Source organism: Ixodes scapularis, unplaced genomic scaffold, assembly GCF_016920785.2.
Source record: "Ixodes scapularis isolate PalLabHiFi unplaced genomic scaffold, ASM1692078v2 PGA_scaffold3__209_contigs__length_174095766, whole genome shotgun sequence".
NCBI lineage: Eukaryota > Metazoa > Arthropoda > Arachnida > Ixodida > Ixodidae > Ixodes > Ixodes scapularis.
This window is the reverse complement of record NW_024609868.1, coordinates 29719870-29744432: the sequence shown is the minus strand read 5'-3', so window position 1 is coordinate 29744432 and position 24563 is coordinate 29719870. Positions and strand designations below refer to the sequence as shown.

Genomic DNA, 24563 nt, shown 5'->3' with positions numbered 1-24563 from the left:
AGCGGAGCTCTAAAGCCGCGGTCACGATGCTCATACATCATACGAAAGACAGCCTGCAGACAGTGTCAGGGGCATGTTTCTTCCTTGTCCTGCCGCGTTGGTCGTACAAACAGCGTTTGTCTTTTTAGACTTAGGCTAGGTGGCGCAATTCTAAGAAGAAAGGTGGTAGGTGGTATATATATATATATATTTTTTTTTTTTTTTTTTTTATTTTTGTGTGTCCAGTCCCAAAAGAATCAATATCGGTGGTAAATAGCATTTTGCCGGCCGTGTGACAGCTGCTCCTTTAGCAAAATATCCTTTAGCGGAAAGGATAGTTAATAAAAAGGAGCTTTGGGGCGTCGTCTGACAGTGGCATTACTCTGAATCGTCAAGACGCTCGGCCGAAGTTCTTTTACTCTGGCGCGGAGTGTTTTAATATTTGTGGAGGAGGGTAAACGGCTCCCTGAGAATTCAGATAAAGCTCCGGATAACTGGCAACTATGATCTTAAGCACCAAGATGGCTGAAGTGTTGCTACTTTGGGGCATAGCTCCTTATACAATAGCTCTATACTCGTCACATAAAAAAAGAAAAGCAGTTTTTCGCATTAGTCTGCTCTGCGCGAAGTAGTTCTTACATGATTTGGTTGTTGAAGAAATAAACGATGCTTTTCAGCATTTGAGACGTGTTCGTCTCGATACAATAACAAAACTAATCCAAGATGCACTGACATGTATACCTTAATTAATCGCATGAAGAGGGGAATTAATGAAGTTCCTTAAAAGATTTACTTATCTTTTTTTTTCTTTTTTTACAATGGTTTTTGAGGTGAAAACGAGTAGTATAGTTAATACATGAAGCGAAAAGTGTCAAGAGAGCCGCCGAGCGCCTCCTGGCACCCGCTGCAATATTCGGGCGGGTGCCCGCATTCTTTGCAGAACCATGCGGGGGAGGCACTCGCACTCTCGGAAAAGACGGGGGGAAACGATCCGAGAACTGGGCCGGCACTGCCGCCGACTGTGCATTAGCGACAGTCGGCGATGCTCTATGATTACCAAGTATCACACTCCGAAGCCGACCGCTTCCCGCCGTTCCCTGATGGCAGTTCGCTGCGGCCATCAACGTCGCGGCAGCAACCGCCGCTCTGGAATGCAGACCGCTTCTTTGCTATCTTGCCGCAAAAATGCGCAAAAAAAGAAAAACAAAACGCACCGACGCTGCCTGTTTACGCTGCAGTCCGCTTACAGGAACATACGAAGACCACGAGCCAAAATGTGGCTATATTTAGAGAGTGATTATAACCGGAATGTATACACTGTACGAATCAGAAGTAAGCTCAGCTAGGTTATACAGATGACCATCGCCGAGGACGGTGTATACAATATGTGGAGCTGATATAAATGCCGCAATGCACCTGCTTCGTTCCTGAGGGATGCTTTGGGTGCGCGTAAACCGTGACCGTCACTTTGTTTGTTGGTTTGTTCGTTAATACTTTTCGGACGTGTGCGTGAAGCCGACTCTTTAGGCCGAAACGAGGCCGAGCGGAACGAACAAATCAACGCGCAGCGAAGCGCGGTGTTGTGTGAACCACCATTAGCCACTTCTTGCCTCGCATACCTGCAAGAAGAAAAAAAAAAAAAAAATTAAACGAAGCAGAGCGGAATAGCGAAGGAAACCCAGGACCGTGGTAAACTTCGGTGCACCGTGTCTCTAAAGGCGCGATGACACGGTTAATACGTCATACAAAAAACACCAAGTTCTCTGCAGATATGATGACGGAAGTACCTGCGGATAAACCCCGAGCACCTTCGCATCGTTCTTGCTTCGTGCATTTGTATACACTTCGAACATGTGTCTCTGCAGACAGTTTTTTGTACGATCAATAAGGAGCAACCGTCATACGAGGAAATTGTTAGACATCGTTCGGAAACTGTCTTTTGTACTAGCAGTGTGACCCGCGGCTTTAGGCTTACTCATTAATGAGCGTGGTGACTCGGTTGTGCTGCGTAACTTTTTGTAAGCGGATGCGTATACTTTTTCTTGGTCGCGTATTGTCGTCCTACACGCAAGACGACTCCAAAAACATTATAAAAACAGTGCTCTTGTTCGTCATCAAACTCAACATATCATCTGTTCAGTGGGCACACAAACGTTAAAAAACAAACGTAAAAAAAAAAAAAAAAAATAATAATGAGAGTATTCTGGTTATTATTCCCTTCCTAGTTCATTGTAGAGAGGTTGCATTCTCGCGGTCTGTCAGTTTCGACTTGCTTGCACATATATGCCATCGCGCCATTGCCGTCATGCTGAAAACGATTTTTGGGCCTAGAAACTTCGGACAAACTCGAGAAAAGCCATCGCCACCTGGACGCTGCTTCGGATGGCGCGTGCAAAGGTAAACCTTGCTAATGGGCTGTTTTTTTTTTGTTGTTGTTTTTTTGCGTGTGTGTGAGTGTGTGTTGTTGTTTTTTGTTTTTTTTTGCATGTTTAATCGCGGTGCAAACGTAGGGTTACTGTATTTATTACCCATGCTAGCACACGGCACGAAAGTGTTCCAAAACGCGCCTTCGGCGTCTCGGAACCAGAGGAGGGACACGCTAATCAAAGGGCAACACAAACATGGATGGATGAATAGATGTTAAAGGCCATACCCTTTGTAACGGGCGGTGGCTTGCGCCACCTAGCCTATGTCTAAAAAGACCAACATCGGATTCCTCCCGCCCTTCTGAGCTAATTTCTGCTCCTAACTGTCACCAGGCAGTGTGGGATATCACTAGGATAACCTATAAAAAATCAAGCAAAAAAAAAAAAAAAAAAACGAAAAAAAACATCATTTTTTGTTTTTTCGCCCTGGCGAGGCAGCCGCCAATTTTCCTCTGGTCAAACCTTGTGGGCGTTACCCCAGCACCGGACCCACTGGGAGACAGGGTTGAGACTTTGGGCCGGAGCCACGCGGGAGGGAGTCCCAATTTTCCTCTGTCCCGCCTGTCCCCAGCAGTGCTAGTTGGTCGTGCATCAGTCAGGTTTCCCAGATAATTTCCACCAATCTTCTAATCGACTCTTTGTAACTGTGATCCGTTTCTGTTCCGTCCTTCCATCGTCGCCAGCGAAACCCAGGGCCCTGGCCACTCAGAGAACGTGCGATGACTATGCATGGGCAAAGCGGGCGCCGCCATTGGCTGAGACCAGGGAAAACAAAAGCACGTGGGCGTGTCTGGCGAGCAAACAGACGCACGAGGACACGCAAAGAGCAGACGAGGTGGCGACTCCAGCGAAATCGACGGCACTTGGCGGTTACAACAGAAACCTGTGGCGGCAGGTTCGCTCAGCAGCTTTCTCGAGCGAACCATTTATGCACAGTACTTGGCGGTCTATGGGCGAAGCTGTAAAAGTTGCTTCGAAAACGCACACGACGAAAATCGCCGATTCTCGGGGACAACTTTTTGCGGTATTTTGAGAGATGATGAGTGTGCTCGAGCACGCGTTCCCTTATCTTCGACCGCGTTGCTACAAAAAGTTGTCCCCGAGCATAGCTTGCCCGAGTCAACCTCGGTGCTTCAAGTCGTCACGACCCCATCCGAACATCGCTCCACCACACGCGAGCTCCCGAGGGGTCGCAACTCCTACTTTGCGCACGAAGTTTACACAAAACAATTTCAAGAAATTTGAAGCTTGGGCTAGTTGGTGTGACAGATTTGAGAATTAAAACATGCACAGCGCACATTAAAACAGCATAGCGCTGTGTCTGAGTCATAGCTAGACTCAGACCAGATAAAGAAATTTCTTTATTTGGTCTCTCATCCTTTGCCCCTGTGTTTTAAATTTCAAATTTCAAGAACTTTTGATGGAAGAAATTGGCGTAATATTGGCCCAATACTGGGACAAATCACGCACGCATACTCAACACGTCTGGCACACTGGGGTCGGTTTGTAGCGAGGGCAGACTATTTTATGACATGAGCCATGTCCTCGAGCGCCCGGCTAGCCTCGCTCGGCGGCCACTGACGACTGCCGTTGATTTACGGCGTGCCGCCAGGTATCGGCAGCTGTGGAACGTTCTTCGAGCTCTTTGTACGCGGCGCCGAGTTGCCAAGGGCGTTTAGTTCCACAAAAGCGTGTCTTCGCACCCCTGCGATTGTCGGCCAGGCGGACGTCTTTACCAGGACGTATTTCAGTCTTTAGCAGAGGTCTTAAGAATAGACCAAAAGGTCTACACGAGACAGTCAATCCCTCCCGTGGCGTTCTCAAAGAAGTCGAAAAGATCAAAGCGGCGTCTCTGACAGGTGATATATAAAAAAAAAAAAGAAACCTGTGACCTTGTGAAAAAGAAAAAAAGAAAACTTATTGTAACCTACTGTAGGCGCGTGACGAGAACGGAGGCGGCTAATATTTCTGGTCGTATTTTCGAAGGGGGTTGTCATCACGGGCGCGTTGAACTCGCTTTTTGACAGAACAAAGATGGACGACTCTAACGCTCACCGGTCACCACCGCAACCACACTACACTGGGACGGTCGCCAAGAGCATTTGACCTCACCACAAGGTTGAAGGGCTACCTTGCGGACAGAACAGCCGGCCGCAGCGGAGGCTACGACCCATCCCAACCAATCGAACGCTCCGGAAGGATCACGTGACAACGCCAGTCGCTGTGCCACCCATCCCGAAGGTCACGTGGGACGCACGCGGCATTTCATGTGCTCCGACTGCTCGTAGCGTTCACTGCGATCCAACGTCACGTAAAACGGAGTTCAGAAAGAGGGCACGTCTTCCAACGAAATTCGGTCAGGTGGGAGATGTGCAATGGAGTCATACTCGTAGCAACGCCGCGGAACCGTGACGGAGGGCTGCTGTCATCTTCTTTGCGGTCCTTTGTCCGGCGACGCCGACCCCAAAAAAGGCGCGTATCGGGGACGCGCGGCGGCGTGACGTCACGGCGATTCGACCACGTGACCCCTTCTTTGGCGGTTGGGTCACGAGAGTCGCTTCCGCCCAAGCGGTTCGCGCCCGACCCGTTAACTCAAGTTCACGAGGGCAAGCGCCGCTGTGGCGGTCTGCGAGCTAACGGCGCCGCCGAGCTCGTGACGGTCGACGACAAGGACTCTTGCAGACGCTCGTTTTCGAAAGCATGGCAGAACAGGCACTCTGTCGGAAGTTTCCAAGACCAAGACGCTGTTTACAAACAGGCCCGCATTTGCACATACCAAGCGTGGGCAAACGCGCGTGCGCAGAAATCAGGCTCGCGTGAGGTAAAGCGTCTGCGCAGCGTCGACCCCAGCGGCGGGCCTGGCATGTCCCCCAAAATCTTGTCATCATTTCAAAGCCAATGAAATGGCGGCTTCAGCCGATAAGAACGCCGAAGAACGAATCACGAAGGAAGAAACGTAAACATCATAAGCCACGCCCTGCAATTCTTGATGGCCTCGAGTTACAGCGGAGTTGCTAAGGGCTATACAGTTTCGCTAGGATCGTGTCCGTACAAAACAAATGTCGACACCCGTGGCCGACAGAACACCCTGGTTGCCGCCCGTCGGTCATAGATGGCGGCAGTTGTCTAGAGTGTCGTGTTTGCCGGTTGTCTGCTTGCCGCCGTCGCTCATAGGTCGCGGCAACATTTCTTCGGAAGAAGAAGAGCGGGAATGAACGAGCGGCGATGTGCGCAGCAACGCGATTGGTTCCTTTAGGCGATAGAAGCCGCTATCGCCTAAAGGGTTTTTTTTTTTTTTTTTTTTTATTATTTTTTTTTTTAATGAACTTCGACGACGAACCGCCAGGACTGCGACATCCGGCAGTATGAGGCTCCGGGTTCTGTGACGTCATTTGTTGCCTCTTAGGGACCACTTTTGATGCATGGGCGGGTTAGGACGCTAAACGCACCAGTCGGGGGGGCGTGGCAGGCACCCTGACTATGGCCCCGCAGACACTCCACGTTCGTGCGTAAGACGCTGTTGATTCCTGCGTTTATTTTGTCGCATCGTCAGACTTGTACCGTACGCATTACAAGTAATCAAATTACTTGTAATCGATTACTTTTTGGAGTAATTTTGTAATCAGTTTATTAGTTTTATTAGGCAGTAATCGCAAGAGTAATCTAATTACTTTTTGAAGTAATAAAATTACTTGTAACCGTTACAATATGTCCACGGGATTAAACGATTGTCGATGAAACGGCTGTCGGTTAAATAACGGTCGATGAAGCGACTTACCGAAAAAATATTGTCAAAAGACGTCCTTGTTAGTGAGCGCGTTGGTAATGATATAAGTTTAGAAAGAGTTATATACGTAACTTCGTAAAGACAGGGGACGGGCCCAACATATGTTTTAACTTTTAACAAACAAATGATTTATTGCCGGTCGGGAAGAGGAAAGAGGGGGCAAGACAAGGGCCCCGGAAGAAAAATGGTGGAAAGTAAACCGCAGAGACAGCGGGAAGGAGAGGAAGGAAGGAAGCATCCCGATTTCTCTCTCAAGAGCAAGGACCACTCGCCCGGCCCGGTCAACTCCGGTCTCAGGTCTCCCACAGCGACAACGAGGCCGACGCAATGTTCTTCAATCATTCATGTCATTCATTAAAAAAAAAAAAAAAAAACTTTAATGAAACGAAAAGGGTTACAGCACGAAGAATGTCTTAATGCACGGCCATACTGCTACTAAATACACCACGCAAAATACAGCCTACAGACATTGTCCGAGGCGTTTTTTTTTCCTTGTACGACGGTCCGGCCATATGTCCTGTCAGACACTCACGTGTTCCAACATTACATATGCATGGAGCAAGCATGCTTGGAGTGCGTTTGACGCGTGTCCGCAGATATTCTTGTTATGCCCGAGTCCCACTAGAGCGACAAACAGAAACAAACGACAGCGACAAACACCGAACCGGAGTCTTTCGGGATTTGACAGGCTTTGTAGAAGAAAGGAGGCTAAGCGCATGCACGCGAGGGTATCTTTGGCAGGCTTGCAATCACTCCTGCTTACTTCACGAGCACCGAACGATTAAACACCTGCCAAACGCACCATCGCGAGCCTGCTGCATGAGGCAACTGTCGCTGTCGTTTGTTTTTGTTTGTCGCTCTAGTGGACCTCGGACATGATGGCATGATGTCTGCAATGGACACCGTGTCTTTTGCACGATGTGCGAGAAGTGTGACTGGAACTTTAGGCTACACCAAATCCTGGGGGTGGCCGTGTCTTACGACGTGGTCAGGCAACCAGGCTCCTCGTGGAGTCGCTGATACAGCCACCCTGCCAAGAAGAATCAACCAGAACCGTTTACCTGGCGTGCCTGCGCGGTTGCGGACGTTTGGCGCCAGTCTCGTCGGTTTTTTCTTTCCCTTCGAGTTAAGGAGGGGCGCCGAATGTAGTCAAGTGGCCGGTCGGCCCGGTTACAGGAGTATGCCAGTAGGACGCCGCATCCCAATCGAGGCCGCGCTGCGCCGACTTTGCATATGCTGCGAGCAAACCGCGCGACGGGTCTGGCCTGGCGCGTGCACACTTCCCCCACTCCGATTCCTCTTCTTACTGTCCGCCTAGTCCTTTTATTTATCTATTTTTGCTTCCCGTCTACGCATTGCGTTCGAGACGTTTGGTCAGGGCAAAAACGAAAAAATAGAAATATAGGTACTGCTTGATGCAACGAGAACCATTCGAGAAGCTGTCGTTGTTTTTTGTGTGTTTGACATGACCCCATTCCCGCAGTTAGAAGCCCGTTATAGTTTGAGCGAAGAAATCGGTGGCGGCAACCAGCGTCTTTCTGTGAGAGGATTTTTGTTAGACGCGCGCTGTCGAAACCGTCGAACGCACATCAACAAAGTGCCGGGGAGCCTAGCTACCTCTCCCCTCTCTATAACCCTCCCGTCTTTTAAAAACTGATTTGGTCCTCAACCGTCAACTATCGGTGGGCGCAAATATACAAAAAAAGAAAAAAGAAAAAAAAAAAAAAGAAAGCTTTCAGCCTTTCCACTTTGGTAAAGAAGGAAAAGCAGCGGAGCTGTAATATCTGCCGCCGTCACTCATAGATGGCGGTAGCTGTCCAGAGCGTTGTGTCGACACTTATTTGTCCACGGACACGAAACTGGGAAAAATAGCTCTTAACAGTTCCGCTATAAAAGTGAATGCCGTGTTTGTTCGAATGTTATGCTCACAATTTATGGACAAGGACGCGTCGCGGCTATATATGATCCCAACATTCCGACTTGCGCTCGTTCTGAACACATGAAAAAGTCATTCTGGGTGATCGTAGCCCAGATATATCGTCTTCAGGTCAAAATTTGTCTCTGTATCATTATTGGTCAGATCACCTTTTTATGAACTGAAATGGACTGACTGTACGCTAATCCGAGAGAAAATAAGCGCATGGGTCTTGTTTATGCCCTACTTGAGAGCGATTAGTGCAGAGACTTTCGATGATGCTCACCACGTTTCTCAATAAAAAAAATCTGCGGATTATGTGGTAGCGTTTCATGCCACAATACACCAGTGAAGGCGTTTTGTAAAATTTAAATAATGGGCAGTATTTGTTTTTTCTTGTTGGTAAGGTAAACGATAACAGCACTGCTACCCGTATAAATTTCACTTTATTTTAAGAAAATAAATATGTATGGGGAAGTACCTAGTTACTTTAACCACAATAGAGAGTTTTAGTAGATCGTTCCGATACCTCCGATAGCCCCGATAACGATACTATGCATGCGCAAGGGAGGCGGTGGCGGAGTATCGGGTATGGTTATCGGAGCCATGGGAACGATCTACTAAAACTCTCTAATGCCACTCCAAAATATCCGATCGGCAACGATCATTAAACACGAAAAGCTACCCTGAACGACGTGTAGTTTTTATAGGAAACGTTTTGTCCACGCCAGAGTTTGATGACTTCTAAGAACCTGTCTAGATTTTGTAATAAAGAAAAAGAAATACCTGTCATGGACTGGCGCAAGACGCGGCTTCCGCGAAGCTTGTCTGATGATATGGTGGACATGAAGGGGAGGTGTGACAATCGCGCGGGAAAGAGCGTTTCCGCGCTTCATGGTAACAAGCGCTGTACAATCCGTACTCCGGCAACCGCGATATCTTTCACTCTAGGGCTAAAAAAGAAGAAGACGCTAAAGAAATGGCTGATTCAGCATTTTATTAGACCCTGTAGACTACTGTTTGGCCGTGAATAGGAACACGACCCGTTACATGTTTTGATATATTTCCTACCTACCCTGCTTTATTTTTATTTAAATTTCTAAAGAATTACCTGGTCTTTGCAGTTCTACTGCTACTGCTAGGTTACAGATTGTACCACGGTGATTGCGACGCACGACACGTGAGAACCGTGGGACCGCACTCGGTCGCTGGGAGAAGCGAGCGATCGTCATGCCGCCCCTTCTAGCCAACATATATCAACGCGCGTTACTGAGATCTGCAGTACGAACCACCTGGCGGAAACTCCACCGAAAGATAATTTCACAGAAAATCTAAATCATACCGCCTGCATAAAAAGGGAAGAAAAAAGAAACTGAAAGGGGAAGGGAACGCGAGATAAAATGAGCAATATTTAAAAGAATTCAACGGCATCCTGCGCCTGGAACTTGTTCCTACTCGGAGAACGAGGCTGTCTATATTTAGTACACAAGCGGAACGCGAAACTCGTAATGTGTCCCGCTGCCTTGAGACGACAATCAAACTGACGACGCGACCTTTGGAATGCAAAGATATTTCCTGTTGTCAGACGTTGCTTTAAGTCCGGACGCCCTGTCGTTTTGGACATTATGAGCGGGGGAGTTTGGACGGTGATGATGATAATGATGATGATGATAAACGCCGTGCCACGACACTCACAAGTCTGGATGCAAATTATGAAAGCGATACCCGAGCGACCGTCCGTCCTTCGTGGGGACCGGGACAACAGCTGAAGCCACGGCGACCTTGGTCAAAAAGGCATGCCTGCCAAGAACTTCTATCTTTTTTTTTATTTCATTTTTTTTTCTTTTAAGATGGAAGGTGATGGTCTGTTTATACAAAACGACTATAGTCGACCATAGTCCACGGTGTGGTAGATAGCAGGAGAGTTAGCGTAGATGAAACATAAACAGTAATAAAAAATGTAAAAAAAAAAAAAAAAAATCTCGTGACAGAACATGATTAATTTTCCGTTCGTCCTGCCCTCTTCATTCTCGAGTTTTAATTATATTGCATGGACATCGTAGCTAATTACAAACCAAGAAAGTGACAGAATGATTTCATCAACCTTGACTCCGTGCTCCAAGCATGTCACTCAAAAAGAAAAAAAAAAAAAAAAAGACTACAACGTTGTGTGTGAAGCAGCGCAGGACGTCACTTGGTGCGATGATCGAGCATGGTTTCATCTCTTCCAGTGGGAATATCGCCGAATACACGCTTGCAAATTATTTACGTAAATATACGGTATACAGGCACAGAAAACACGATCACAATTTGGTTCGAAAAAGTCACGAGATAATATACTATTAATTGCTCGTCATTTTGTAGTGTGAGCAAAAAGGGGCCCTTGCTTACATTAAGGACGTATTTTATTGGCAGCTCGGTGCCGTCGGTTTATGCTGGGGTCGTTACCACTAAACTACGTGTGGGCCAGACACCAGATCTGGAAAACTCGGGCAAATGCAGGGGCCTTAGGCAAATGGATGACGAGTCTCCAGAAGGGCCTATGCTGGGGAGAAGGACACAGTAGCTCCTGAAGTGACAATAACCTGTCCTGCTGTGGTAATGATGAAGTGGAGCGAACGGAATGAGAGGGAACAAAAACTGAAGGTCGGTAATGGCGGCGTCTATGCACAGCTACCTGAAAGCGTCTATATGGGATGTTTTCATATGACGTGAACCCGGCATTTGGTTGTTAGATGTCAGCGTGACGAAACTCGTAAGCTCTTTGTGTACTATCGATTTGAGAGCACGATGCACTCCTCGAAATTCTCGCTTCCTGCACGCGCCAGACTGCTCGTAACAACTAAAATGGTGGACGAAATCACGTCAGTGAAAGCAGCCTATTCGCGGTGAGAAGCTCGCTAGGGGCGCTTTTGGTTTTCTTCACTATGGGCAGTTCACGTGCTACCCACGCGGCTTTGTTTTAATTTTCATAGTGTACAAAAGCTTGGCATCGCACGTGCTTGCCCCAGCAGAGGAAGTTGAAAAATCCTCAGTCCGGGTTTGTGGAAAAAAAAAAAAAAAAATCTCCCGGGCGGCGATATTCACACTTTTCCTCGCCGCAAACACACCAACTCAACTCTCTGACTGCAGCGCCACCGCACCGGCGTGACGCCAGTGCGGTGGCGCTGCAGTCGGCATGGCGCATGCGCAGAAGGTCCCCACATCACGCAAATCTGGTTTCCGCGCCTGCGCAGTGCCCACACCTGGTGCGCGAGCAAACGCGGGCTCGTTTGTAAGCGGCCTGCAGGCCCGAGGTGGTAGGCCGTCGTCTCACCTGTCCCGCGAGCGACCTGGTGAGGAAGACCTCCCCGGAGCGCTTGTTGATGCGGAAGTAGCTGGAGCCGTCGAGGAAGACGGCGGGCTCCAGGCCGTACTCGATGACGTCCTGGTCCTCGTCCCGCGTCCGGACCGTCATCACCCGACTCCCTGGGACAGGACGGGGCGAAAACGAGAGGGAATGAAACGTTCGCCGCAGACACGACGACAGAATCATCTTGATGGGTATGCTTTGAACACGTCTAAAGACGGCTTTTGTATTACCAATGGGACGGCACCCCTCATAAAAGAAAAACAAAAACAAAAAAAAAAACGACTGTTTTTTGTAGACTGTCTTTTGTATGAAGTGTCAGCGATGTATAATGTGTTAGGTGCCCACCTTAGGTGTCGACCCACGGTGGGCGCCCAAGATGCCACACAAGAACTGTTAATCGCAAAAAAATGGAAAAATACGGGATTTAGGAAACTTAGGAAAGAGGGAAACAGGAACCCGGTTGACCCTAGTAATCCCCAAGCTCAGTTTCTTGCTTTTTTTTTTTCTGTTTTCTTTGTCAAGATGACGTTTAATTTTGGTACAAGTATTTGCGACACAGTGCAATGATGAGTCGATCCGACCAGGCCAACCGGCCAACCCCCCCCCCCCCCCTCAAAAAAAAGAAAAAAAAAAAACAATTAAAAATAAATAGGTGGTATTGCACAAGGTTGCTCGGGCCTCCAAGAAACTGCATTGGTTTTTGTCTGCGAAGACTGTTGGCCGTTTGTCGGTCAAGTGTGAATAAACCCTGAGAACAAAGGGCGTTGTCTTCGTTTCCACTGAGCGCCCACTCTATATATATATATATATATATATATATATATATATATATATATATATTTGTCTGTTTTGGAGGTCGAACTATTCGGAAGATAAACGGCGCAAGACCTAAACGAGAGCCGGCCTCAAACTATAGCTCCTGGTGCCTAAAACAAACAAGCACATAATAAAAAAAGTGCCTGTTTAACGTTCTTCCATTTCCCAGAAGCACTCTTAAAAAGCAATAACCAAATCTCCCGCGCATCTCTGGGGAGGTCCACACGGCCAGAGAGATGTACTGAGACGGCTATGCACGCGCCGCCCAGTTCCGTCACCCCTAACCTGACAGCGCGGTGGAAGCTACGCGCCCGTCCGACCAATCAGCCGCCTCCCTTTCATTGACTGGCCCCGCCCCCTGCTCGCGTTATGGACTGGAGCGTAGCCACGTGACAAAATAACCACGCATGACCGGTCTCACGAGCGCGTAGCTTCCAGCGCACTGTCAGCTTAGTCTCGAACGGAGCATATATAGTCTTGGCTGAGTTTGCTTTCGGGAGTTTTCCGAGGTTCTTCCGTTCGCGCTCCGCTGCCGCTCAGAAGTGCTCCGCCAGGCCCAGCTGCTTTTGCAGACGAGGCTTTGCGGCGACACCCACGGTGGGCGCCAAGATGCCACCCGTGAGCGGCTCCCTCGCTCGCCCAACCTAGTGCGGGGTCCGCTTTTTTCGCCACGCGCATTCCTAATCCGTATTCACGACCCAGCAAAGCAGGCGAAGCAGCCGCGAGCTGGTTCCGCCGCATATGAAGAAGACGGGGCCAAAACAAACCGGTAAAGAGAGAAAATATGGAAAGGCAAGGACAGGCGTCGTGAATCGTGATGAGTATCCCTCTCTCCTTCTCTCTTTTTGCCCTGAAAAAAGAGGGGAAAAAGAAAAAAATGCCAAGACTGCTAAAAATAATGAAGACAGAAAGAAAGGTGACGGAAAATGGAAGTGCGCAGTGTCGAGCACAGACGAGTGCAAAGCAGGCAGATGCATGAGCGCTAAAAATAATGCCCGCGCCTCGGCTTTCCAGCGGCACTGTACCAGCGGAGTACGCGACGGGGGCCTATCGTCGCGATCGAAGGAGCGCAAGCGCCGAGCGACGGCAACCCAAAAGACTGCGGGACAATAAACGCGCGGGTGTTTTTGCGAGTGCAGCCCGTGCGCATTTTTGCTGTATACGAGTAGCAGTTGCAGCATAGTTGTGGTAATATTCGCAGTAATTGGCGTTCTAGTTGAAATGGTAGTAGTAATTGTTTTGTAGTAGTTTTGTATAGTTGATGGTTGTGTTGTGTAGTTGTTGAAGTGCCTGATATATAAACCCTAGTAGTTAGTGTCGCAGTAGCTGTGTGGCTAAGTGCTACCATCATCGTTGCCTCATTAAGAAAACAGAAAGTTTTGAACATTATTAATCCGCTGCACGAAGTACTTCTCCTAATATTTGTTATCCGAGGGAGAAACGATGATTTTGGCGTCTGAAACGCGTACGTATTGAAGAAATAACGGCAAGCTAATATAATATTCACCCACGTGTATCTTCACCACATAAAGGAGTAAACCAGTAATGCACCGCGAGAAGCCGAACTTTTTTTACTTCGGTACTTGAGGTGCCTACGACTATACAATGTTGTAGTAGTAGTAGAGCACTAGTTTTGTAGTAGTGCTGTGTAGTTGATGTAATAGTAGAGTACTAGTTGTGTAGTGGTAGTAGGTGTAGTATTCTTGTAGTTCATGTAGTACAGTACTTGTGAAGCAGCAGTAGTCAGTATATAGTAGTATTGCTAGAGGTGATGTAGTAGTGACAACAACAACGTTAAAATGTCACACCGATTGCATCCGCACGCTGGTTACAGTAATCCACACCGCTAGACCCCATCTGGCCAGCAAGGAGAGCAAAAACCCACAAAGAAGACGAGGAAAGGAAGGACCTCTCGCGGCTTGAAGGGGCCGAGCCGAGCCGTTCCCCCCCTCCGTGTCCGCCTTCGTGACCCGACTCCTACGATACGGCGTCCTGATTCCCGCTGAGCCGCGGACAAACCTCCTCCGCGAAGGAGGAACCAGCCGCGGAGCCCGCGTGGAATACGCGTGGTCGTCGTCATCGGCGGGTCCGGCCAACAACACGCGGAAACGTGCACGTGCGTGCCGGCGTGCGCGTGCGTGAAGGCAGCACGCGCCGCCGCTCGAGCGGCCATGGCGTGTTAGGGGAACCGTGAAGCGGGATTCGGCTGCGCAGGAAGCCGCCGTCGTTGCTGTGCGTATCGGCTCGTGGCCGCCGCAATGCTACTTGTACGAGCGAAACAGCACGCCGCCGTGACCTGTTGTTACTTCGTGGTGGCGCTGCTTTACCGTTTTGTTTCTATTTTGTTTTCACTCTTTTGGATATGAATGTGCTCTCTGTGTGTGTGTGTGTGTGTGTGTATGTATGTGTGTGTGTGTGTGTGTGTGTGTGTGTGTGTGTGTGTGTGTGTGTGTGTGCGCGCGCGTATTCGTGCGTGAGTGTGTGCGTCTGTGAACGTGCATCTGTGTGAATATGTATGCGTATGTGTGAACGTGCATCTGTGTGAACACGCACGTAGCCAGGGGGGCTACGTGCGTGTTCACACACACAACTGGCGTCTGCCACATAGACTACAGATGTTGGAACGCCGCCAGTATCGCCACTGCGACAACATGACACTACTATGACGTCATCAGTCGAAAATCAAGGGCCCACTTTTCAGTACGACGTAAACGCACCAGTCGGGGACGCGTTCCAGGCACGACAGTTGTCACCACCCTTCAAGGGCAGCCGTCAACGAATGAGCTACTCGCCCGCAGCAGCGCCTCTGGCGGCGGCCTGCCGCCGCGGCACTGGCGTCTCGCTCCCGGAACCCCGTTCCGTGACGTTCGGCGCACGTTTCAACAATACCGCCATTAGCAGGAGGATCCCTCCGCGCTGCCATCAATACGGGTAGCAGGCAACGTTTTATTAGTCCGCCTTATTTTCGTCAGTCACGAGCCAGCGTGACGTTTTGGGCTTCTGCTTTCGCTGCACCGGGCCCCTCTCGCGCCGCCATCGGGGGAGGGGGAGATGGATGGCCGGAACAGCCAAGAACAGCGCTGCCATCGCCCAGCCGACCAATGGCGCGCCGTCAAGGCCGTGACGTCACGGGCCGTCGTGATCGCGCCGATTCGTGTCTGCTCTTTTGGTTCGGTACGCACGATTTCGGCTGCCGCGTTTTTTGCCGTCGGCTTCTCTGCGTAGTTCCGCGTTTCTTTGTGTTTTGTTTCGACAGCTCCTCAGGAACCGGAACTGTAGCCGGGTGTACACGTCGAACGAGCCGATGAAGCGATTGAGCCGAGTCCTGTGTGACACTGATAGCTGCTAAATTAATGTGCGGACAGAACACGTCGCGGGTCTCGTAGCAGACGTCTTAGCTAATAGACGTTCAGAGATGCATGAATAGTACTTCTGAAAGGTGCATACGGCGGATGGAGATGTTTTGACAATGACACTAATTTCTATGTAAAGCGACCTTCAATCAGGACTATCAAAGAGTCACTCAAAGAGAAGGGAAAAAAGAAACTAGTTACCACAAAAGAGAAACAAGTCTTAATGCGTCCACACAGTTACAAGTTCACAGATATTAAATGCCACTAATATTTCTACTAGAAACAGTTAAAATTTAGTCTCAAAATTCCCCCCCCCCCCCCCTTCAAGCAGGGATTTCCTCTCTAACCGCACTCTCGTTTTTTCGTAGTCAGGATACAGAGACGTGTGCGGTTCAAAACTTCACGTCACGTTTTGACGTCACGCATGTAACGCCACGAAGCACTTCATTTTTTTTTTTTTTAATATTTAAAAAAAAATGTGAATACTGAGACCTAATTTATATGTTTTATTCGAAATACCCTGAGGCTCAAATTTCGAGACCGTAGAAATTTATCCCTTTTCAAGTGCACGCGCAAAATTTAAGAATGGATAACTGGGCAGGTTGGTACGTGTTCATAATTAAAACAGCGCGATTGGAGAAGGACGAAGCGAAAAACTGGACGAAACAAACTCTGACTAGCAACAGACTGGTTTACTTTTTAAGTAACAAAGAAAAACATACACGACCCTTTACTAAAGTTTCAAGTTAGTTGTGTAAGTAGTGTGCTCGTTCACTCACGTGTAAAGCGCACATCTACGACGCCTCTGACTGGCAGCCGACGTTTTGCTAAGTCAGGCTTATTTATTTTTACGGCATGGCATAGTTGCCAAAACCGAACGCTAAACATTTCTTTCAGACCATCTACTGAGCCACCTGTAGTAGATGTAATAATCGTAACATCGCTCTCCCACAGAAAGAAACAAAAACAATCAATTGAGGTTTGCTGACACTGGGTATATTTCTGACCGGCGCTCGATGCTATGAATGTTTCGACGTGATGTGCATGACCTGTAGGAATTACGAGGTGCTACGGGGAATATCACAAAAATGTTTTTAAAACGTTTTTACAAGGCTTTTTTTTTGTTTTTTTATGCCTTGAAGTTTTTGAGCATGTACCGATCTTCGGAGACGTGCGACAACATACATACGGCAGTGAGATGAGACGTGGAATTGCCGATTTCTCAAAAGAGCGAAAAAGAAGGAAAGACACGAGCGTTTTGGGTACTTGTACATGTTACTCGAAAAAAAAAAAAAAAAAAAAAAAAAAAAGTAAGCGATTACAATTACTTTAGGTTAGAAAAAGTATTCAATTAAAATATTTGATTTCTGAAGAAGACAAGTAATTGGCCGTTACTTGAAAAAGTAACAGTTGCTTTTCCAATTACTTCAGATTTTTAGGACGACAGATTTTTCTGCCGGTTTGAATACAGGTCTTTCTTACTATGCATTGTTGGATTAGAATCACCGAACTGTAAACTACTCATCTTCTTAATGCGCCAATTTCGGTAGACATCCTCCTGACGGGGAGACTTGGTTCGTGGATTCCTTGGTAGGGAAGTTGTAGAAACAAAGGGGCGTCATTAGGAAAGGGAGAAAATGTAGTAACGGTTACAAGTAACTTTAGTCCTTCCTAAACTAACCAGATTACCCTCGAGATTTCTTCCTAAAAATGTGTTCAAACGATTACAAAATCACCGAAAGAAGTAATTTGATTAGTTGTAATGATTATACCATCCACGAGTCTGGTACTACACTACACCTGCGGTATGACTGCATATACCACTCTTTAGCGCTTATCAGCCAGACGAAAAATGCTGCTAAGCTGTGGATGCACATGTGCGGCGTCAGATACTTCTTCCACGAAGAAAAGCTACTGCTCATGCTCAGAACGCCCTCAATATGAGCCCAGTAAACAAAGATGGCACCGCGCAGAAGGCGATTACCGGAATTGTCTATGCACCAACACGCGGACATGACGTCACACCGGTGCGGTGGCGCTGCTATCGGCACGGCGCATGCGCAGTAGCCTTACCTCGCACTAGTCTGGTTTCTGCGCACGCGCAGTGCCTACACCTGGTGTGGGAAAACGCGGGCTTGTTTTGTAAACAGTGTGTTAGCCTGAATGTGAATACTACGAGGGAATGTTCCTCGTCAGTTTGTGTGCGGCTCAAATCTTGGGCCATGCGTCGTGGCCAACGTGGGAAGTGCGTAGACTTGTAAGCGCAAACACGGGGGACGACACGAAGGAGTGGACAAGGACATGCGTATGTCCACTCCTTTGTGTTCATCCCCTGTATTTGCGCATACAAGTTCACTCGGTATACATGAAACCAGCTAACCCAACAACGAGTCTCGCTAAACGACAGAAGGAAAGCAGGACGCACTTACCGACTTTCTCGTCTTCGCCGATGACCCATTCTCGTTTGAAGTCGAACACTGGTGGCGTATTTTGTCCGGGAAAACTGTAACCTGCAACACAAGAAGAGGGAGGAAACGTTTGACTCGATATTTCAATTATCATAAACCTCTTCGAAGCCTCTTCGAAGAAGCTGTAACCGACACAGGCCGTAGCCCCCCCCCGGCCCCCCCCCCCCCCCCCCCCCGGAAATCATAAAATTTTTGAGGGGGGGCACCTCAAGAAGGTAGGGCGAGGGAAAGTCGGGGAGGAGGAAGCAAACGGAACGCTGGAGAGGAGAGGGGGAAACCTCTTTTCTCCAGCGTTCCGTCCGCTTCCTCCTCCTTTGTCTTCCTTTCCCTCGTCCTAACTTCTTGAGTTGCAACGGACTGTAACCAAATACCCTTCTTTTGTTCTCTTGTTTTTACACCTCGCGGCGCCAATCTGAGTATTTGTTTTTGGTAAGGGGGCCTCAGCTATATTCCGTACGCCGCCAAGCTGAGATTAATTAACTGAATTGAATTGAATAGCTTATGAAAAGCACTAGCTTGAGCGACTGCCAGAGTAGTTTCTTCGAATTCACAAGTAAACCGATAAAACAAACATGTTTATAACGCAAAAAAAAACAAAAAAAAAACGACGGAGAACGTCGGACACACTTAGGTCTAATATCACGAACAAACAAATCCCTTGATGTTGATATTACCATGATTTCTAAGCATCAGAGAACATTCAAGTCAAACGTTCGTCATCTATTTCCTCCACGAGTTCCCCATATATAATCAAAAACTGTTTTTTTTTTACAGGAAACAGACATGGTGGCTCATTGCATTCGTCGCATGTGTCACCTTCCTTTCGTACATACAGCAAATAAAATCTCAAATACGCGATCCTAAATACCCCTTGCAGCGATGGTGAAGTACGATTGCGAATGATCTGCCCTTTTAAACATCAGCGGGCTGACTAACAGGCGACCAAAATGCCTTCCGTTCGCCGCCCTGGGGCTATATGCGAGCCATAGCCTGCGAAAATTGCGCCTTCAAAACAGCAGGTAGGATTTGCGCATGCGCAAAAATACGGGCTAAAAAAAAAGAAAACGAAGAAAATTGGGTTGTGTGTATGTTTATACAGCCTAGGAGCTTGGTCTGTCTCATCGGATCATCGGAAGTTAGTCAGTCTCAATGGGCGTCTGGTGTCTCGGTTGCAGATGAGAAAACTTTGCCAGTGCAGTGCAACCACTAGTCTGGGGTCTTTAACGTCCACCACGCACTAGTAATGCACTACCGCACGCCGGTACGATGCTCATCCAGATCAAAACGGGAAGCGGTGGGGATTGAGCCCAGGATCCCTGGGTTCTGCAGCGCGAGCTTTCGCTCCACGTGCTCCGAGCTGGTGTGCGCTAGCCCACTCAACCACCAATACCCCCCCCCCCCCCCCCTTAAAAAAAGAAAAGAAAAAACCGAAGCATTTGTGCATACGTAGTTAGGAACATACTACATTTATATAAATTTTCTTTTTCAAATATCGGTTATTTTAGGTATCTTGTCCATCTTCTCGACAAACTCCCCTTGGAGTCGAATGCCATTGCACCAAACTTGTCCGTAGTCCAAGTACTTTACTCAAGTTACTGTAGTTTAACTACTTTTCAGGGTAGTTTATTAACTTTCAATTACATTTTTATTTCCGTAATTAGTGGTTTACTTTACTTACTTCTTCCGAGTAACTTCTACTCAAATTACAAATTACTTTCGAATTTTAGTGGTAGGTTGGCTTATCAACAAACATTCCACCACAAAAAGAGATACGATGTTGGAAGATCAGCTGATATTTGCAAAGAGGTGGAAGCATGTGGTGTGAGCAGAAGGAGGGAGAGGGCCGGGGGGGGGGGGGGGGGGGGGGGGCGACAAAAGACGTCGCAAGTGAGGATGAGTAACTGCGGAATTAGTGCCGAAAACACGTTTTTATTGTCCCGAAGCTCAAGGACGCTTGGCGCATTTGAAAAATCGTTCAGCCTTTCCACTCTCTTGAAGGAGGAAGACCAGCGGAGCTGTACTCGATACACTGTGTACTTCTTCGTCGTCGTCTGTCTTTCGCGCTGTTTCCTACGATGAATTCCCACCAACGCGCCCAACTATCCATTCTTCTATTATAGCTGGAAAGGTTGCCGCCATCTACGAACGACGGCGGAAACCATACTGGGTGTGTGCTTGTCGCCGTCGCTTATAGATGGCGGTAGCTGTCCAGGTAGGTTTGTGTCGACATACACGGACACGATCCTGGGGAACCTAGCCCTTAACAGCTCCGCTGTAAAAAGGGCTTGACCCAACTTCTTTCTAACGTAGGAACTCTCGCCCACTACAGGTGTACCGTACACACTGCATCCTCACTCAAAGGAGGCAACAAAATGCAGCAGCGGCACTGAAGCTAATCTGGTGCTCCCGTAGTTTGTGCTGTACCCAAATAGTATTAATATTGTGCTAAAGGGCAACGCAAAGGGAACCGCGTTGCTTTTCCTCCCAAAACTCAGAACATGCAGGACTTGCAGGATTCGAAAATCGTTCGAGAAACCTTAGTAATTCCATCAACGTTTTTACATAAAAAAAATAATAAACTAGCAGTGTTGGGAAATACTTTAAGTACTACTTCAAGTAGGTTTAGAAAACTTGCATTTTGCTTGAAGTAAACTTTCTGAGCATGTATTTGTACTTTACTGAAGTTATTTTTTTCTGGTACTTTCAGAAGAAAGTACAACTCCCGACTTCAAAATACATTCCCCAAATCTGAAAAAAAAAAAAAAAAAAAAAAAAAAAACAATAAAATGGCTATCTTTATGCGAAAACGCGCTATCGTCTTTCGAGGCGTCATTTGGTCATTTCTCTGAAGGAAGCAATGGCCGCTATAAGACCGACAGAAATAAGTCCGTTATAAATTTATTGTGTTAAATAGTTTGTCAGTAAGAGTAAGACAGCTACTCTGTGGCGACTTGACTTTATCTAATATTTGCCGCCATTTCTGAAAAAAAATTGATGCACCTCCGATTACCCCTAAAGCAATGCATATCAGTAAAAAAAAAAAAAAGACACCATATATGGGGTGAAAAAGCATCACGAAAAAAATGAAATACGTTTAAAATCCTCTGTAACGCCGAATTAGAGCGCAGCTCTAGAGGAGGAGGGGAAGGTACGGAGAGGAGGGTAGGCCCTTCCTCCTCCTCCGTACCATTTTTGCGATAAATTTAGCGGGGGAATTTGCCCATAATGCAACGCGCGGTGACGTCACGAGTTACTTCACACGTGACGTCATTATGAGAAACGTCCCATAATGCAACGCGCGGTTACGCCGATGGTGACGAAGACGCCGGTCAAGCCGGAAACAGGCATCTAAGAGCGCAGAAAAGTACTTCTACTTTACTTTGAAAGTGCATTGCATTGCATTTATAGTACACACTTAAAGTTTTAACACCCTTTTTGGTGTAAATGGCTTGTCCTATGGGGAGCACCCTTATTCGTGTAACAGAACACCCTAGGAAAGGGGTGTAATTCTTAGCACCTTAAGAAAGGGGTGTGATTTTCGGACATCCTAAAAAGGGGTGTGATATTCTCACACCCTAGAGTAAAGGTGTGATCTTTCTAACACCCTTATTCATGGGTGTGATTTCCGACACCCTAAAAAGGGGTGTGATTAATGTATAACACCCTAAAAAGGGGTGTTACTTTCTGACCCCCCCCCCCCCCCCCCCCCCGGTATTGTCCACCTCTCAGAAATTCCTGGGGAGAACCCTGCTTGCGACATTTATTCTTTCTAGCACTGGTGACGTAAGCAAAACTCGACAGGCTTGGAAAGACGGAACGACCGGAAGTTACTTGGGACGCGAGCGGCAGTTCATGTTTTTAAGCATGCTTGCAAAGTACTTACAAATAAGAGAGCGACCTCACGTAATCCGTGATAGATGAATAATCCGATTCGGGCAGCACAGAACAATTCGCAAACACAATGCCGGGGATGAAGGCGGTCGCTCACATTCAACGGAAGCCTCGCGATCACCGATGAGCAGCTCTCTGTCGTGATAGATGCACAATCCGATTGGGGCAGCACGAAACACCGCAAACACAATGTCGAGGATGAAGGCGGTCGATCACATTCAACGGAAGTCTCGCGTCCGCCGATGAGCAGCTCTTTGTCGAAACTCGTCCAACAAACACAGCACAATGATTCCATAGACTCCGACGAAGTAAATGGCCAATAGATGAAAAAGTTTGCATAGATGTATTCTGGCCGTTCACGACGAAAAACCACGGTCGCGAAATGGAACTCGTCAGGACCTGCTTGCACGGAAAAGAGAACACTGACGGACGCTTTTTGGAAACCGGATTTACGTGGTCCCTACAGCTCACCATAAACTGGCAAACGGCGAAGGCTATGACTCCAGTAAGCCACCAGCGCGTCAGAGCGAGTCGCGTGACCAATGTTCGTCCACGCGTTTTTGTCCTACGGAGAGCGGTCACGTGTTTCGCTCCACACCTCTGATTCGCTAGAAGCGGCCTTCGCACTCGCTCACAGCCACACGGACACAAAAGAAAGTGGGGAGGCTTATCAGAAGAAGAGGTCAAAGGGGGGTGGACAAAGCTGCTAATCTCCCTCTGCTGCCTCCTGGGCTGCACAGGGAGGGTCGCCTTGTATGTGGGACCTTGAAGTTGTTGTTGTTCGAGTGGCGGTTCCCTTTCGAAAAGTGTGGAGCCGGGGAGTGGCTTATGCTTTCTGGGTAGAACTCGTTGATCGTCGTCTTGTTTATGCGTTTGAATTCCTTCTTTCTCTTTCCTTTTTTTCTTCATGTGTTTGGAAGTGTATTTATTGGTTCAGTCAGGTGTGTTTGTGCTACCCAAAAAAAGGCGCCACTGTTTGTTCCAAGCTTCAGCGCAGTTAAAAAGAAAATGAATAAAAAGATTAAGCAAAGCGGAATTTGCTCGCTTTTTGCCCGGAAAAGACTTCTCGGGCTAAAAGCAAGCAGATTCCGTTTTGGCTAATCTTTTTTTTTTTTATTTTTAACGTCGTATTTTAGGCGGCAAAGAAATAGAAATACCTCTCCGGCATAGCCGATTGACGCAGGATACTCTCAACACTCAACTAAAAACGGTGTCGCGTACGTTATGTCAGGATATCGTTGGCGCGACTCATCCCATTCGTTAAATATTGGCTAAACCAAAATGGTGTGCGCACAATCTTTTCGAATAGATCCAATATCGGCGACATACGGTGTGTTGCCTGGGCTGTATATTTACACGTCTTCGGTCACCTTTTGCGACGGGAGGTGATTTTTTAAATCGAAGTTGAACTGATGAAACTGATGCACGCGCGACACGTAATTTTCGGCTCCTCTCGGACGAAGAGTTCGATCGGAGTTGCAAAAAACATTCTCTAGCACTTCCTAATCATACGCGCCTTTGTGTGGAGATTAATTATATTGGATGTTGGTACCGCCGTACATCAGCAACCGTTTCATCAAAGCAATAAACATGAACGGTTATAAAATCATGGGTGTAATCGACAGTATCAACATTACGCCCGTCTCACACCGTGTGGATGAAAAGTGTGTGGACGTCCGTTAAAAACCACTTGACCGGGGACGGAAGCATAGATCGAGCACTGCTCATTGTCATTTGCGCCGGGTTGTCGGGCAAAAACCGGTACGAATAAATGGCCTCTCCTTTGGCGTGAAGAAAAAAGGCGTCGATGACAATGATATTGACCGAACAGAGCGGAAAGCGGATTTGTGTAAGATTAATGTGACGCGCATTCTTGCACGTTCTCGTTGATGTCCTGAAGTTTTGACGGGACGCGGACCGATGCATCGCTACATAATTCCAAGCAATTTGAGCTACGTCTTGGTATTGCACAAAGTATAAAATCCACCGCTTAAAGCACATATTAGATAAAAATTCGAGCTTGCTAATGCAGGCGACATTTTTTTTCCCGACTCATTTCATAGCTTGCTCCTCGATTTGGGGCACATGCTGCTATACCGCGATGACGATCAATCGATGTCACGATGTCCTTACACTCTAAAAAAAAAGGGTGTAGTACTTACACCCAGTGGGGTGTATGTGACTTGTCCCATATACGACACCCCCATGGGTATATATGCGACACCCCAAAAAGGGGTGCATACATGCACCTCATTTTGAGGTGCACATGTGCACCTCAGCGGGTGCATAAGACACACCCCATCCCGAGGTGTACATATATTCCGTTTCTCACTTACTGGGAATACTGATACACCCCATTTTTAGGTGTACATATATTCCGCTTCTCACTTGCTGGGAATACTGATACACCCCATTCTTAGGTGTACGTGTATTCCGTTTCTCACTTACTGGGAATACCGATACACCCCATTCTTAGGTGTACGTATATTCCGTTTCTCACTTACTGGGAATACTGATACACCCCTCTTTTAGGTGCACATATATTCCGTTTATCACTTACTGGGAATACTCATACA

At 47.6% G+C, this 24563-nt stretch overlaps 1 protein-coding gene across 1 annotated transcript in view; it reads right to left on the bottom strand.

Annotated features, from left to right (window-relative positions):
* The window catches only part of LOC120836739 (tyrosine kinase receptor Cad96Ca), a 105536-nt gene that overhangs the window by 24749 nt on the left and 56224 nt on the right, over positions 1–24563 (bottom strand). The window contains exons 2-3 of the mRNA XM_040205775.3: positions 18058–18138; positions 11424–11575 (exon numbers count right to left, since the gene is read on the bottom strand). Coding sequence (XP_040061709.1) covers positions 11424–11575; positions 18058–18138 — 233 coding nt within the window. The remainder of the gene's footprint in view (positions 1–11423; positions 11576–18057; positions 18139–24563) is intronic.